The 15,478-nt window shown below is 40.7% G+C and overlaps 1 protein-coding gene and 1 long non-coding RNA gene across 2 annotated transcripts; one reads left to right on the top strand and one right to left on the bottom strand.

Moving 5' to 3' along the window:
- Positions 1–1,371: 1,371 nt before the first annotated feature.
- Positions 1,372–14,007, bottom strand: galnt6 (UDP-N-acetyl-alpha-D-galactosamine:polypeptide N-acetylgalactosaminyltransferase 6 (GalNAc-T6)). Its single transcript, XM_019890979.1, has 10 exons — positions 13,541–14,007; positions 12,174–12,346; positions 9,479–9,628; positions 7,376–7,610; positions 7,003–7,120; positions 4,846–5,046; positions 3,997–4,128; positions 3,800–3,901; positions 2,235–2,393; positions 1,372–2,149 (listed from the first exon to the last, which is right to left on the bottom strand). Exons 1-10 carry the CDS (start codon positions 14,005–14,007, stop codon positions 2,036–2,038), a joined length of 1,851 nt encoding a protein of 616 aa, XP_019746538.1. The 3' UTR covers positions 1,372–2,035.
- Positions 13,954–15,441, top strand: LOC109528424 (uncharacterized). Its single transcript, XR_002170679.1, has 2 exons — positions 13,954–14,036; positions 14,120–15,441. It is a non-coding gene; the product is annotated as an uncharacterized LOC109528424 (long non-coding RNA).
- Positions 15,442–15,478: the final 37 nt, after the last annotated feature.

A 15,478-nucleotide genomic window follows, 5' to 3' on the forward strand; every position in this document is an offset into this window, starting at 1 on the left:
TCAGTTATTTGCTGTTGTATCGCCGATTTTCAAAATGCAAATGATCTGTTTATTTTCAAAGAATAGTTTGTTTTGTTATTGTTTGGTTGGTGTCTTATATGAAACTGCGACATTGCGCAATTTATTGGACAGACTTGTTTAAGATCACACAGCGTAATTTGGGTGGCATTTTATTTCGTATTTTAAAATCATCTTTTTATTTTTGACTATCTGTAAATTTAGTTTCCTGCTCTTAATTGTGAATGCATACTTGATGGTTTTAAATGCTCCTGAAATTAAGTGCTGCTTGACGAGCCTGTACAGTATTGTGTTCATGTATGTGACGTCACTGAAGGCCTAAGGTTGAAATGCACAGCCCGCCACTGTTCACTCCATATATGATGCGATACTCTATGACTCAATCCAATTCTGATACTGTAAAATTCACCCCTTTTCTGCAATAGCATTAATTTCACTCCAACGATGACGGGAAACTCCGATTATAATGTAACACTTCAAGTATAAAATATAACTTACTCCTTTTATTCCCTTCACTCCCCCCAAAAACAAAGAAACAAAAAAAAAAAAAACTACTCACTCCGATTACAATGTGATAGGATTCACTTCCAGTAAAAGACAATATGGTTGTATTCTTTCTAATTCTGATACAATTCCCCCCAGTTATGATAAAACATAATTCACCCCATTTAGCCCCCCTCCCCACACACACACTTTCTACAGTTGTTTGTGCGGTGTAATTTGAATGTTTTACAAAAATAACAGTATGACCTTTAGTCATTAAAATGAAATCAGAGCACGAAGCTACATTTGTTTGACTTTTGGTTACTCATCACAGCTGCTCTTTATTCCACCCGCCAAGCAGGATGGATATCCGCTGTTTTCTCAGATCAGGTTCTGCAACACCTTTACGTGACATAATTGTCAGGAATGTTTCTCGCCCTGCACAATTGCTGAGCAAACATCTAGTCAAGCCTCTGAACCGGTCCTTTGCCTTAGTGACAGTTGAGGGTTGGTAATATGTGAAGGAGGCAAATGCTTCCGTGTGGCTCGTAGGAATCTAAGATTTACAAATACTCTAGTTTGATACGTGAGGTTTCCTATACCAGTTGTCACAAATACTATGATTGACACCCCCCCCCCCAAATGGTTCTGTTGTTCAATAAAAATTGTATTCTAGGAATATTAATTTATCATTTAACCAAACAATTTCTACATTGTGAACACTGATCCTTAAAGATGTGATTTTCCAAAGAAAGGCTTCCATCATGAAAGGGCAATCATTAACTCTGACTAAAAAAAAAAAAAATGGCACACACCTTGTTAAATAGTCAAGCCATTTTCATAGACATGCCTGTAAAAAAAAACAAAAAAAAACAAAAAACTTCATACTTATTTGATATAGTTTTTCCCAAAACTATGAACACTTTAGTGGACCTTAAAAAGCCTTAAATTTGACTTCTTGAACACGCTTTTACGTGACTATTTAATGCCCAAAAGCAATGTCCATATGAACCTATTCATTTCCACTTTTACATTTTTGCTGTGAAATGTAAAAAGCCTCATCTCAACATTCTCTATCTGAATGTTAAAATCACACCACTAGCAAGGCCGTGTCCTCTGGCCAAGGTTTGAAGAGCTCAGCTATTTGAGTATTTTGCTTCATTTATTGCACTCTGATCGTCACTACCACCACCTCGTCCACCATCACCTGAGGAAGTCTCAAGTGTAAAATTCACGTAAAAACAGACTCTGTGAGACTTGTGCATTGAATGTCAGTGCTCACATCGGCTCCGACGACCACCTTCAAGCCATTCAAACCTGACTTTCCACCTGGATTAGCTTTAACCCTTTCAGGGACAGCGGTTACCTCAGTGGACAGTTTATCATTGTTATCAGGTTACACTAGAGTGCATGAAAGGGTTAAAGCAATGAACGGCAATCCAAGTGGATCGATGTGAGTTTGTCCCGGCTTCGTGCCAAAGCCTCCTCTGTCCGGTCGGGCTGGCCAAATGCCCTAAACGGGGGCCAAAGGATGTCAGCTGAAGCTCCAGCGCTGGTAGTCATTCCACGCATTACAATCGTCCATCAGAATGACCTTTTGCTTCACATGTAAACATTTCCCACTGCTGGGATTCTTCAGGAGATTTTCCTGCAGAGGTAAGAAAGGAAAAAAAAAACATTGGAAGGCTGCATCACACCCATTTCCAGGCCCAAACACAAACAAACAAACAGACCTGTGTGAAGATCCACTCCTGGTGTGGTGACGACCTTGACTCCCCTTTTTTCAGCGCACATACTTGCATCCTCGCCGGCTGTGGATTAGTCTCCGCCTGGAGACACAGCTCCTTGGCGATGTTATGACGCAGCTCCTTGTTGGACGTATACTCAAAATACTGCAAACGATCACAGACACAGCCTCCATTTCACAGCTGGCCCGAGTGGTAGCAAGTGACAAGTACTGTCAAATCTTATGAAAAGCACTCTTAAAAATATAAAATAAAAAATAAAAAATCACAAATTAAGGTGGGTATTATACAGGGAGCTTGATAAGAAACAAACAAACAAAAAAGGTATATTATTTAGACATTTTACCAGTTACTAGGCAGTACCGAGGGGTTGTAAAATAAATAAATAAATACATAAATTTTCAAAAATACAATCACTGATTCAAAGCGCATTTCATACACAACATAACTCAATATGCTTCACATACTGTAATATTTGTAATTTGCCGTATGTGAAGCAGAGTGTAAATTACTGTAATTTTTTAAATTTACAGTATGAGTTACATGTGTGAAATGTGCTTTGAATCAGTAATTCTATTTTTTAAATTTTATCTTTTTTTTTCAACCACTAGGTACTGCTTAGTTCCTGGTAAAATGTCTAAATAAGATGATTATTGTCAACTTGATTTTAAAAATACTTTGAAAGACCTCAATCATAGGTATGGAAAAATAATTTTTTTGAAACTGGATTCAAATGCATTTACACTTTATTGGCATGTTCTGAATCTTTATTCATTCATATAATTCACCCGCCTAAAAAATAATATCAGCAAATTGGGGGACTGTATTATACAAAAGTGCAAAGAAAAATATGATTTTGTTTTTTTTATCTGTACTTTACTTGCATATTCTTTCTTCGAACCATTTTTTACACTTTTACTCGCTACATTTGAACACGTCAGTACATTCTACTCCTTTTTCAAAATGGGTCGAGACCTCCTTTGATGGCTAGACATAGTGTGAAATGTCAAAGAAGTCTATTAAACATGTTAATGAAAAAGAAAAGAAACAATAAAGGAACATTGGATTCCATAATCAATAAAAGAAAAAAGAAATTAGTTCCTTAACAACAAAACAATGAACTCGGTATGAGTCATGTTGAAAGGGATTACCAGTACATATTAGTTGCCCCATGGGGATTAAACCTTTTCTGGATCTGAATATACAGTCCAATTAATACAAAAGTATGTGTGTGAATAGTCACTGTGAAAATCTTCTTCCTCTCAAAGAATCTACCAATAAACCTCCCTCATTCATCATTAAAATTAATAGAGTATTTCAAGAGGTTTGTAAATTTTTTTTAACAAATTAATATTAACTTCTGCTTATATTAGCAAGACAATGGTGTCATTTTACTTCAACCTTAGGCTGGACAGTTAAATAAATATTTTAGAATATTGAGAGCTTTGGACTCTGGAACGGTCGATATAATTGTTGTAATTGGGATTCATTCTCATTTTTGAAGTTGAATTTGTCGGTCCCAAGGTGGTGTCCTGTATGGGGGAGTGACGTACCTGGTTGCCTCCCTGGTTGTGACATGGGTACATGATAACAGGTCTCCCCTCTGCGTTCTTATCACCAACGTCCAAGCATGTTTTAGATCCGGCATTCCTTATCTGGAAGCAAACAATAAATGTGGGAGAAGTTTGACATAGAGTGTGCGGCTTGAAGCAACATCCACGTGGAGCAATAAAAGGCAAAGCAGACTTACTGTTCCGAATTTTAATGGTTTCAATTCAGGAACGAACATCTCAGGGTAGACGGTGTTTAAGTACCAGGAGAAGTTTTTGCAGTGTAAGTTCTCTCTCAGTTTCCGACGATCGGAGATGTCCCCATACGAGAGCTACAACCACAAACACTTTTTAAACACAACATTCAATTTTGTTTCTGTTGTGCCCATTCATATTAGAAGTGATGTTCAGGCACTTTACATACAGTGCATATTCTGTCAAGTTACCGCTGCATTCCAAAATATATTGAATCCAAATGTTTCCTTAAAAACGCTATACGCAGCAGCCCATGGTGAGACCATGAAACATGTTGTATTTGTTACTGACAGGCAAGGAGGTGAATACCACCCGTGAACACCAACCGGTCTTTCACTTGCCTGGAGGCAAAACAGCTCGTTAGAGCCACTCTTCTCCGTGGAATGAGACGATCTTAAGTGATGCCTGAAACCTCCTCCTCTATTTAGAGACGAGTTTTCTACTATGAGACAGGTGGCTTCTTTCTTTCATAACACTGATCATCCCAATTCAGAATTTGAACGTCATTGTCCTCAAAAGAATGTCCCTTCTTTCTGAGTCGTTTTTTGTTTTAGCAAATGATCTGCTGACTCAGGACTCCAACAAGCTGCTCACCGATACAAAGAAAAAAAATGAATAGAAGAAGCCTTTTAGATTCAACATATTCAATAACTGAGAAAAGTTCAGTTGCCTCGATTCAACCTTTGTGGATTACCATGACCTGGATAAATGAGAATATACACAGACATGCTTCCAGATGCACTGCAGTATATGGGGCAGGTCTACTAACTCCTCACACATCAAGAAATAGTCACCTCATTGGCCATGGCACTGGCCCTATTGCTGCGATGATAGAAGATCATTTTGTAGTCATCCATCCAGACCTCAGCCAGGCGCACTTGGTTGCGAGTAATGACCTCGGTGCCTTTGGGGAAAGTGTGCGGACTCTTGGTGCGGAAGACGTGGCCCACCACCGAACAAGGAAGGATCTCCAGCTGACCGCCGCACTGCCACACCTGAACACAACACACAACACATCAAACACAGCCAGAGACCGGGGCTGGGCTAGGAATAACTCCTTTGTCAATATCCAGTGTGATGGCCTTTTTGTAGTACTGTTGGAATGTGTAGTGAGAGCCTCGCACCTACGTAGTGCCTTCACTGTATCCCTCAATGCATTTGGTGAAGCAGTGAACAACCAATGGTCACTAGAAAAGCAATCGCACGATATCTTGCACAAATACAGAAAAATGATTTCTATTTCCCGGGTATTGTTTGATTTTTGGCAAGCGATAAATTCATGAGTTGTGGTCCAAAAATATCCTTAGTATAAATAGTTCAACATATCACAACATGGATGGACATAAAGTGATCTAGTTTCATGAACAGGTGCACATGCGCTTGGTGTAAAAAACTGGGACATCTTCATTCTTGTGCTTGGGCAAGTCGACTTTACTGTTTAGGAATTTGGCAGATCGCACTGGAAAATGCTGGGCATTCCGGTAGACCGAGGGCGTTTTCTTCTATACAACCTTGGCACACCCGACAATTTGCTAACAGAAGATAGACTACGCTTCATGCTGACGTCAGACTACATGTATATACAGTAGCTCGATTTTGAGCCAATGGAAATATTGCAGAAAAACGAAATATCTCGTCAGCCGATTTTGAGTTGTCTTGATGCACTGTAGCCCGTGTTGTGTAACATACTCAACGATTGATCATGAGGCGTCTGGGACATCAAAATTTTTGTTCGTCTTGCCGCATAGCGTGACATGTCTTATGTCGTCCTTCGATTGGTTCTTTGGCATTAACCACTAGGAAGACACTGCCCTCCCAAGTACGACAAGAGACTGGACGTGGGGCACGCAATCATAATGTGATTTCCAGTATTTAAAAATTAACTTGAACAAAACGGAAAATAGTAGAAAGTATCCGTAGCATTTCAAATCATGCTATGTTTGCTAACTGCAAAGCTAGTAACTGATTAGCAAATGTGGTGTCATTAAAAAAAATTGTCATCTTAATTGTTTTGGAACGGCTCCATACTGTCTTTTTTGGTTTTTTTTTTCGTTTTGTTTTCACCTTTTCTGAACAAAGAAACGACGCAAATGCACATGCCTCCGTTGACGTGATTTTGGCAGCTGCTTGTCCTACGTACCCGATGCTGATGGACTGACAAAAGCACACAATGATTGGGCAGAGTCTGCCCACCTCACAAGGATTTTCTGTGATGGCCTTGCTCAACTTTCATCCGTAACTGGAGGTCTGCTTGCAGGACCTTATAAAGTTACTTTGCGCAGTTTGAACTTCTACATGGACTCCAGCAAGTCAATTTATGCCTCATCAATGTCAAAGACTGTGTGCGTGGCTCCTTTGTGTGAATGTAAAGGGAACGAGTGGAGCCACTTTCATTTGCCAAGAAGTAAGTTGGCTGCATTCACTCCCATAATGGCGCAAACGCCTCTTTTTAACTGCGTCCATTTACAAAAATACCAAAAGAGAGAAAACTCCACCCATGCGTACAGTTCGAGTGCACTTTCTGCTAGACTTCCGCTAGGCATAAAATCAAGGCCCAAAGTGCTTTGTTTGTTTTCATTCTGTGACATAAACTCATCTTAAACATTGTAGCATCATTATAATGTATTTATTCAATCCAATATTGAAGCTAACACGGTAATTTATGTTTGGAATATGGGGGGAAAAATCCATGCAAGCATGAGCATAACATGCTGACGGCACACAGAAAGGCTGGAGCCTGGATTTGAACTCCAAGACCCAGAACTGTGAGGCAGATGAGCTCACCACTCGTTCACCATGCTGCCTGAGCTAAAATGTCACATGTACAAAATATGGATACATGTCTTACTGTATCTAGCATATCAGTTGTAAAATTTTGTTTATATGAAATGTACATTCCCAGTGTGTGAGGTGACATTTGAAAAATCAAGATGGGGAAAAATAAGACTGACCCGGAAGGACATCTCGACATTCTCGCCACCCCAAATCTCCATCCGGTCATCATATGTTCCGATGTGTTCAAAGTAGCTCTTCGATATGGAAAAGAGACCTCCGGCAAAAGTGGGTGTTCTGAAATGTTCGCAGGTAAAAAGAAAAAAAATAAGAAATGGGTGAAGCCAGTATTTCTTGGTCTTGCAGTGCTGGGAAGTACCAGAATATTCACTTACATTGCTACTGCAGTTTTGTAGATTTTTTTTAGCATTTTGTACTTCACTTGAGTAGTCAAAATCTATTAAGAGTCCATCCTTTTTCTTTTTTACATTTCTTTACGTAAAGGACGTGACTCAGTCCCGGAATGTGAGTACTTTTGCCACTTCTGCTTACTTGATCGGTTGGGTTTCATTTTTGCGCAGATTGAAGATGTGGTTGGGGATGGGCTCCCAGATAAACGTCAAGGCCCAGTCGAAGGACCCTCGATTGTTGTATAACAGGTTGGCCATAGGCTTTCTGAACTGGAACGTGTTGAGGTCGATTGTGACGATGCGCGGACTGACCACCGCAGTCGGTTCTTCCGCGATGCGGCTTATTAGTGGCTCCAGCCAACCGTGGAAACACTCACCTAAAGCACACAAAATCACACTTTGGTTTGTCTCAAGTAACTTTAGAGGCAAGGCAAATGTATTGGTCCATTCGCCACTCATACAATTTGCAAATCCGGGGTGTTTTTTTATTTTTTTTATTTTTACAAAGGAATAATGATTAAGATGAAAGAAAATTCTGAAAATTAAGATAAAATTGGTGTGTAAAACCGGGATAACACATGTCATCCATCACTCCAATTAGTCTGGTCAGTTCTGCTCCCCTTGTCCCAGTCAAATCAGCTCATTCTAGCCACATCTTCAGCGTTCCCTACATGACACTTGCTTCATGAAGTGGCTTAATACTCCACATCATAGAGGCAAACTGCTATGCTGACGTTTTTGGTCGAAATATGAAAAAAATACTTCACTTTCAAAAACAACAACAAAAAATTTTATTTTCAATTGTATCTAACAATAATCAATATAAAAATAAATCAGAATAATAAAATACATGTAAGACTTGTTAGGACAGAGAGCACACTAGAGTGGTATAGATCCTACTTAGCAACTTTTTGTGATAGCCTTGGTTGTTTTAGCCCCACTCTACACCCCTGTCATACGGTGTTCCACATGGTTCAGTTTTGGAGCCCCTGCTATTTCCTCGTAATTGCTGCCCCTGGGTTGCATCTTATGAAAGCAGGATATTTCCTTTCTCCATAATGCAGATGACCATCAGATCCATGTCCCACTGAGCAAAAAGGATGCTTTGTCACGATGGCTATTTTTTGTCCTTTCCAGAGGAAATCAAGGCCTGGATGGCACTGAAAATTTTGATCATCACTGACTAGAAAACATAAGTTATGGTGTTAGCTGTCTTTAGGCAGTAGGCGGGGTACACCCTGAACTGGTTGTGAGGTCACATAGAAACAAACAACCATTCACACTCACAGTCACACCTAGGTATAATTTAGAGTGTTCCATTAACCTGCCGTGCATGTTTCTGGAAAGTGGGATGAAACCCGAGGACCCGGAGGAAAGCCACGCAGGCACTGGGAGGACATGCAAACCCCACACAGAAAAGCCGAAGCCTTGGAATCGAACCTTGCACCTCTGCACTGTAAAGCGGACGTGCTAACCAGTTGAGCACTGTGCTGCACTGTTATAAATTTATTGATTTTAAATTTTAACACTCTTTGCTTTTTTATGTCTGATTTTTAGTTTTTGTCCAGCAATTTGTATGCAGAAATTGTTGTTTCAAGTAGTACTTGAGTGAAGTCAGACTACTCTGGGATAAGTAGACATAGTACAGGTAATTCACCTTCTTTAGCTAATAAAAAGTTAAAAAGTCCAGACACTAAAAATGTACTTAAGTATAAAAGTAAACCACAATTTTTTATTGTTACTCATAAACAATATCCATTTTGGGTATTTTGGCACAATGGAGAAAAAAAAGTTATTATCTTAAATAATGGCATGTTGTGAACCTATAGTGTCATGTTTGTTAGTGATATCGGTTTCTTCATTTCGCCAATGTCGCAGTTTTTTTTCATCTCATCTTGACCTCTCTCTATTTGCATCTTTTTTGAATTGTGTTTTATCAGTTGCAAAGGTCGACAAAAGTGATGAGCCTATTTTGACAAGGCAGAGGAGAAGAACGAAATCTGACTTCAAATGCAGGGAGTTAAAGTAAAAAGTCATCAGAAAAATGTTAAAAAGTATTAAAGTTAGCCTGCAGATAAATTATACAAAGCACTGTATTTGTGCTTGGCGACTTCCCATCACTGCTCCTAACTATGTTCATTGTTCACTGGAAAAATGTTGCTTGGTGCCTATACTACTGTGTTGTTGAGCTACCGTGTTACTGAGCTGCTGTGCTGTTGACCCTTGTGAGTTTGTGCATGCTTACAGTGCGCATCAAGGAAGGTGAGGACTTGGCCTTGTGCGACGCTGGCGCCCAGCAGCCGGGCTGCGACCAGTCCCTTCCTCTCCCGCTGCCTCATCACACGGACAATCTTCAGTTCGCGGACAAATTCCTCCAGTTGCTTCTGCAGGTACTCTTGGCAAAGGCAAATATTTTACATTAGAAAATCCATGGCGCAACAACCGGAAAAATGTACTTGGTTATTGAAAAGTAACTCTAAAATAGAGGTGCCCAACCTTTTTTGACCCAAGATCTACAGGTACTTTTCGATTAACCAACCTCCCGCGATTGACCCGTTACCTCACACGCACGCAAACACACGCAGTTACACACGCATGCCCTGATGAGCAAGAGCCATAACGGCTAAGATTAACGTAACAGAAAAATAATGACAGACACAAAAGTTTGTGAGTTTATGAAAAGCATATCACTACCTACCTTAGTGGAGACCTCACACGGAGACATGTGACGCACTTTTGCAGCGTGTTAACTATTGTAGCTCACGTGTACCGTTTTAAAATGCTTCTTTTCGGCCCTCCAGATTCCCTTTCTTTGTCAGTGCCCTCAGTGAATTGTACATGAAACAAACTCTGAATGAGAAAAATAATAACAATAAAAGATAATGGCGAAACAGCTCTGAATGCAAGCTGCAACTCTACACTGCTGACCGCTAACAACTTCCGGTGACGCAGGCCACGCGCCATCCTTAGGTTAAAGGTGACCTTTTTTTGAATGTTTTTTTTTTTTAACTTTTTGTGTAAGTGAGACTGATAGGGTGCGCTGGGCACGAACACAAAAATATATCATATTAATAACACGCACACAGACACACAAATGTTTTGGCTTGGTTTTTTTCCCGATCCCCTTCGCGATCGACTCGGGACCAGTCCGCTAACTACCGGTCGATCGCTCTCGACGCATTGGGCAAACATTTAAAATGATTTATTTACTGAAATGTTTTGCTTTTGCGAAGTTGAGAATTTAAGTAAGTGTGTGGGATGACTTGGCACAGGATTGTGTTTCTGTTCATTTTTCACAATACCATCACATGCGAAAGGTATCTGATGAGTTGTAAAAATGTCAAACATTAAAGAACAAACACTATAAACATTTGAGGGAGGAAATAGAAACAAATAAAACGAACAGAAGTATTTCAAAATAGCTTTTCAATCACCCTCTAGAGAGAATGTCCTGAAATAATTTTCATTTTACCGACAGTGTGGAATGTGCGCCTGTTTAGTTGAGCACAAAGCTGTTATTCTGTTTCATTGATGGCAAAATGTGGATAAACGGGTTAGTTTGACCTTCTGTAATATTGGGGAAGAGCATCTATTTGTTCTGCCTGTCACTGAACGACACCGGCATAGATGGACAGTTACATTGTAATAAATAAATCAGCATTGAAATACAATTGTATCAGTGCCTGATGATGTCTCAAAAGCAAACTAACTGGTTCCCGTCCATCGTGTTGGGTGTAGTGACAATTATAAGTGTAATTTACCAGTAGCGTGTCAGAACAGCAGTGTTGGGAAAGCTCTTTTTCTATGCGAACTAGTTCAAAGTTCAGCTCCCAGCTAGTTCAGTTCATAGTTGACACCTGACTTTTTTTTTTCGTAAAAATGAAGTAGTACACTTGTATCCAGGTGCAGCTATCACCCTACAATGTAAAAAAAAAAAAAAAAGGAGAAATTATGATTTAAATTTTCATTTTTAAATGAATAAAACAAAAACAGGTCTGTGGTCCCAAATATGAAAACACAAAACACACACAAAAAAACTCCCACAAAAAGAACCTTTTACTGGAACCAGGCAGAGGTACGACTCGATGTATCTGGGAAATGGAAAGTGATCTGTTTTGACTTACCAGTGTCATTTCTTTTAATTATTATTATTTGGGTCACCTGCATATACTTTGTACCTCGAAAAGCTAACGGGGTGTTTTAAAACAATGTGGCATTTCAGGTTCGCTGTTGATGAAATTGAAATCAGTGTTTGCTTTTTGAAACTGGGTGGGCAAAGCTTACACCGAAATTCCTGATTTTTTTCTTCTTGAATTCTCTCTGACCTTCTCATTAAATTTTTGAACACAATTATCAGAGGACACGTAATTGTTTGCTGAGACAGGGAGTGGAGCTGCTAATAGTGAATGAGTTACTTCTAACCGTGTTGTCACGCTTTTTGTTTTTCCCCCCCTCCAAACACGCGTCACATTTTGATGATGACTGTTGGTGGCCAGGATTTCCAAATACTATCCTTTAATACCCTCAATTAGGCAGACCTAATGAAGGCTCATTTTAAGCTACGCTAGACAGATTTTCCCTTGTAGTTAAACAAGAGAAAGCCTGACACTCTTGAGCAAAAATTTACCGGTATTCAAAACAGGTTAATTGGCGCCAGAATGATGTCACTCACAGTAATGTTCACGAAGCAAAAATACACTACGTTCAGTTCATGTTTGCCCAAAATATGAGCAAGTTCGCGAACATTTGTTCAATGAAATGGTTCAGGAGAATTCTTGTCAATTTGTGCCTTTAACATTGATTGGCAACCAATTGTTTGTCCATAAGTACCGTAATATTGCCTAGCGACCAGTCCGCCGTTAGTCTATATTTGGCTATTTTTGGCTTCATTCTTTTAAAAAAAGGCATGTGCATGCTGTCGTCATTTGCTGATTGCTCACCTTCAGTGCTGGCATCATCCACCAGGATGATTTCTTTGAGCAGGAAGGCAGGTGACGTGTGCAAAACACTGAAGACCGTTCGGAGCAGTGTCGACCAGGCCTCGTTGTGGAACACGATGATCACGCTGGTGTCAGGCAGCGGAGGGCACCGAAAGAACTTCTGGGCCAGGCACCTGGGGGAGTGTGGCCATTTTAACATATCCAGTGTAATTACAAACATCTGATTACATGGCAATATGTCGGCTAACAAACACGGCCAATCAGCTATTGCACTCAGGTGGCTAAATGTTTTCCTATCAACTAAAAGCATGTTGGTGTTTGATTAATTCTCATTAGAAATGGTAGGAAGAAGGGCAATACAGTATGTCAAATACTTGTCAAGGCACTTGCTCGACTCATGTTTTGATCTAGCTTTACGCTGGCACACCAACTGATAGCATGTCAGGATTTCTGATCATATTACCGTTGTGTGATAATCACCTCTCATTTTTACTCTATAAAGTAAATTTGAATGAAATTCAGCATTTCAGATCAGCATCAATTTAGGTTCCACAAAAATACCCAACGATTCGAGATGCCACACTAACGCAAATTGTTATAATTAGGGATAGTACCAGGGGGTTAGGTATTGGGTACTGATGGAGGCTGCAGATACCAACCATCATCAGCCATGAATGCCATCCATCCATCCATTTTCCGATCCGCTTATCCTCACAAGGGTTGCGGGGGGAGCTGGAGCCTATTCCAACCGTCTTCGGGCAGTAGGCGGGGGACACCCTGAACCGGTAGCCAGCCAATCGCAGGGCACAAAGAGACAAACAACCGTCCGTGCTCACAGTCACACCTGTGGACAATTTAGAGTGTCCAATCAGCCTGCCATGCATGGTTTTGGAATTTGGGAGGAAACCCGAGTACCCAGAGGAAACCCACGCAGGCCCGGGGAGATCATGCATACTCCACACAGGGAGGCCGGAGCTGAAATTGAACCTGGTACCTCTGCACTGTGAGGTCGACGCGCTAACCACTGGACCCACCGGGTCGAAGTTAAGTATGCTCTTTGCACATGTCTTGACAAGGATTCGAACCAGGATTGCTGCGGCCACAACAAACAGTGAGTAAATACTCCTCTGCATGCTATACTGCGGCAGTTTGACACATCGGTAAACCATTAGCTGCGTCAGAAAGAAAGTTTTATGTTCAAGGACAAGTAAAAATTGTATTCTGTGTCAGTGAGTACTCAAGAGAGAATACTTGAACTTGTTTCGGCCTGAAAAAAGTGGCAGTTATAATGTCGGTCAGCTGTTGCAGATGCCAATTTCTCAGCATTAACAGCGGCACTAGTTATAAAGGTTGTAAAGATATCTTACTCTGGAGGCCGAGTGTCGTCGCCGAGGCTCCGGCTGAGCGAGATGCGGTCACTGGCAAACAGATTGAAACAATGCTTGGTCATGCCTTCCTCCTTCTCCTTGGTCTCCTTGGGAGACAGATTTTTATGAAAGGCGTTCCCATTTGCACCAGGCGCTTTGGGGTCCTGAGGCGGTCTCTCCAAATGAGGCTTGAGCTCATCCTTGCTGTAGAAACCATGGGTGCAAACGTTGTTTTTGGTGGGCTCCATCTGGGGCGGGACCGGCATCTGGAAGCCCAAGTTTTTGGCGGCGTCTTGGACCAGCATCATCACCTTGTCCTTCTTCTCCACCTGTCTCAAGAGCCAGGGTTCGGCGGTGAATGAGGAGGTCGGGTCGCTCAGGAGAACCACTAAGACCACCATGAAGATAGCCCCCGCAAGGATAACCAGTTTCAGGGGAGCCAAACGGCGTCGCGGTAACAGACGCATGCTTCAGATGCAGCTTACGCAGCCTCAAGGTGGAGTGTGAATGTGTCAATTGATTTGAGGAAGTGGTGGAACATGAGTCATCAACCAGGAGACTTTTGCTCAACTGATTCAGGTGTCATAACAGTAACAGGTTTGCTTAACAACAGGCCTGCCCTCCCCAGGATCCACGTGACCGCACAATGGGCGGGTTCATGCTCACTCCCACGTCAGTGAACAACCCCACACTCGCCCATCCAGGACCTCCCCGGCTGAACTGTAACCTGAAAGGGTGACTACTTCTACTTCACCCCACTGAGGCCTAAAGCAGCACCTCTTTCATGGATTGATGAAACAGGATCTAAAGTGCTGCAATGGTGGCTGTCTAAAGTGAATACACTCACTCATGGCCATCTTTTATTTACTCACATCATTCAAAGGGGCTACCGACTGACTTTGAGTAGCAAATTACAATCGTCTTCCCTTCATTTAAAAAAAACAAACATAAAATTGAAGTTAACCTAAAAGGACGAACACAAAATGGCAGAATAAGTAGGGATCAAATATTTGATCCATCTGTCCATTTTCTATATCGCATTAGAGTCACAGGACATATTTGATTTGACAAAAAATTTTAATGACCAGAGAAAGGCCAACCGATAAAGGCTGCGTCTTCTATCTACTAATGAGTATTGATGCTAGCAGTTGTTATACTAACAAATAGCAAGTTAGAAACTTAAGTATTGTGCTAAAGCAGATTTAAAGGGTTTTAAACATTGCAATTCAGTGTACAGTATTTAGATTTGACCTATACAGTATTTTCTACACTGTATTTCTATTGAGAATTGCTAACATGCTAGCCGTTGGAATCCTAACACCGTGATTCTCAACTGTCATTCCGGACCAAAAAAGGCTGGCTTGTGAACAGCTAGGGAAAAAAAATGACATGCATTTTCATTCAGATTTTTTCATAACAAATGTTCCCACATAGTGCATATAATATTTGGTGTATGTCAAAAAATGTTATTCGTAGTCACAAACAAATGTAGCGTAGCTCAGCCTTAGGGTAGCACACAATGTAGCTAGCAATATGCTTTTGGCTACATGTCACACTCATTTGAGTCGTCATCGCTCACTTCCACATAAATGATGAGAGCGCGCCGCCTACTGGCTGAAATCTGGGTATCCACTCACAGGTATGAGTCAGCGCAAAAACATGGGTGCGAGATTTAAACGAAGTTCACTAAGTTTTTATTGAAACTGTAAAAGAAAAAAAAGTCCCAATGTTATGTAATAACTAGAGAAATGTTTGTTATTGGAGTTTTTTGTTTGTTAAGTATTATGTTCGTGCTATTGAACAAAGCACCTTTTGGTACACAGAAATGGAGGAGTAAAATAAACACTAAATTAATTCAGATGAATACGTTAAAAAATGACTTACTGAATTCTTGGTGAAATTAAAAAAAATATATTACAGTCATCATTTCATTTCTAC

Source organism: Hippocampus comes, unplaced genomic scaffold (assembly GCF_001891065.2).
Source record: "Hippocampus comes isolate QL1 unplaced genomic scaffold, H_comes_QL1_v1.1 scaffold174, whole genome shotgun sequence".
Classification (NCBI taxonomy): Eukaryota; Metazoa; Chordata; class Actinopteri; order Syngnathiformes; family Syngnathidae; genus Hippocampus; species Hippocampus comes.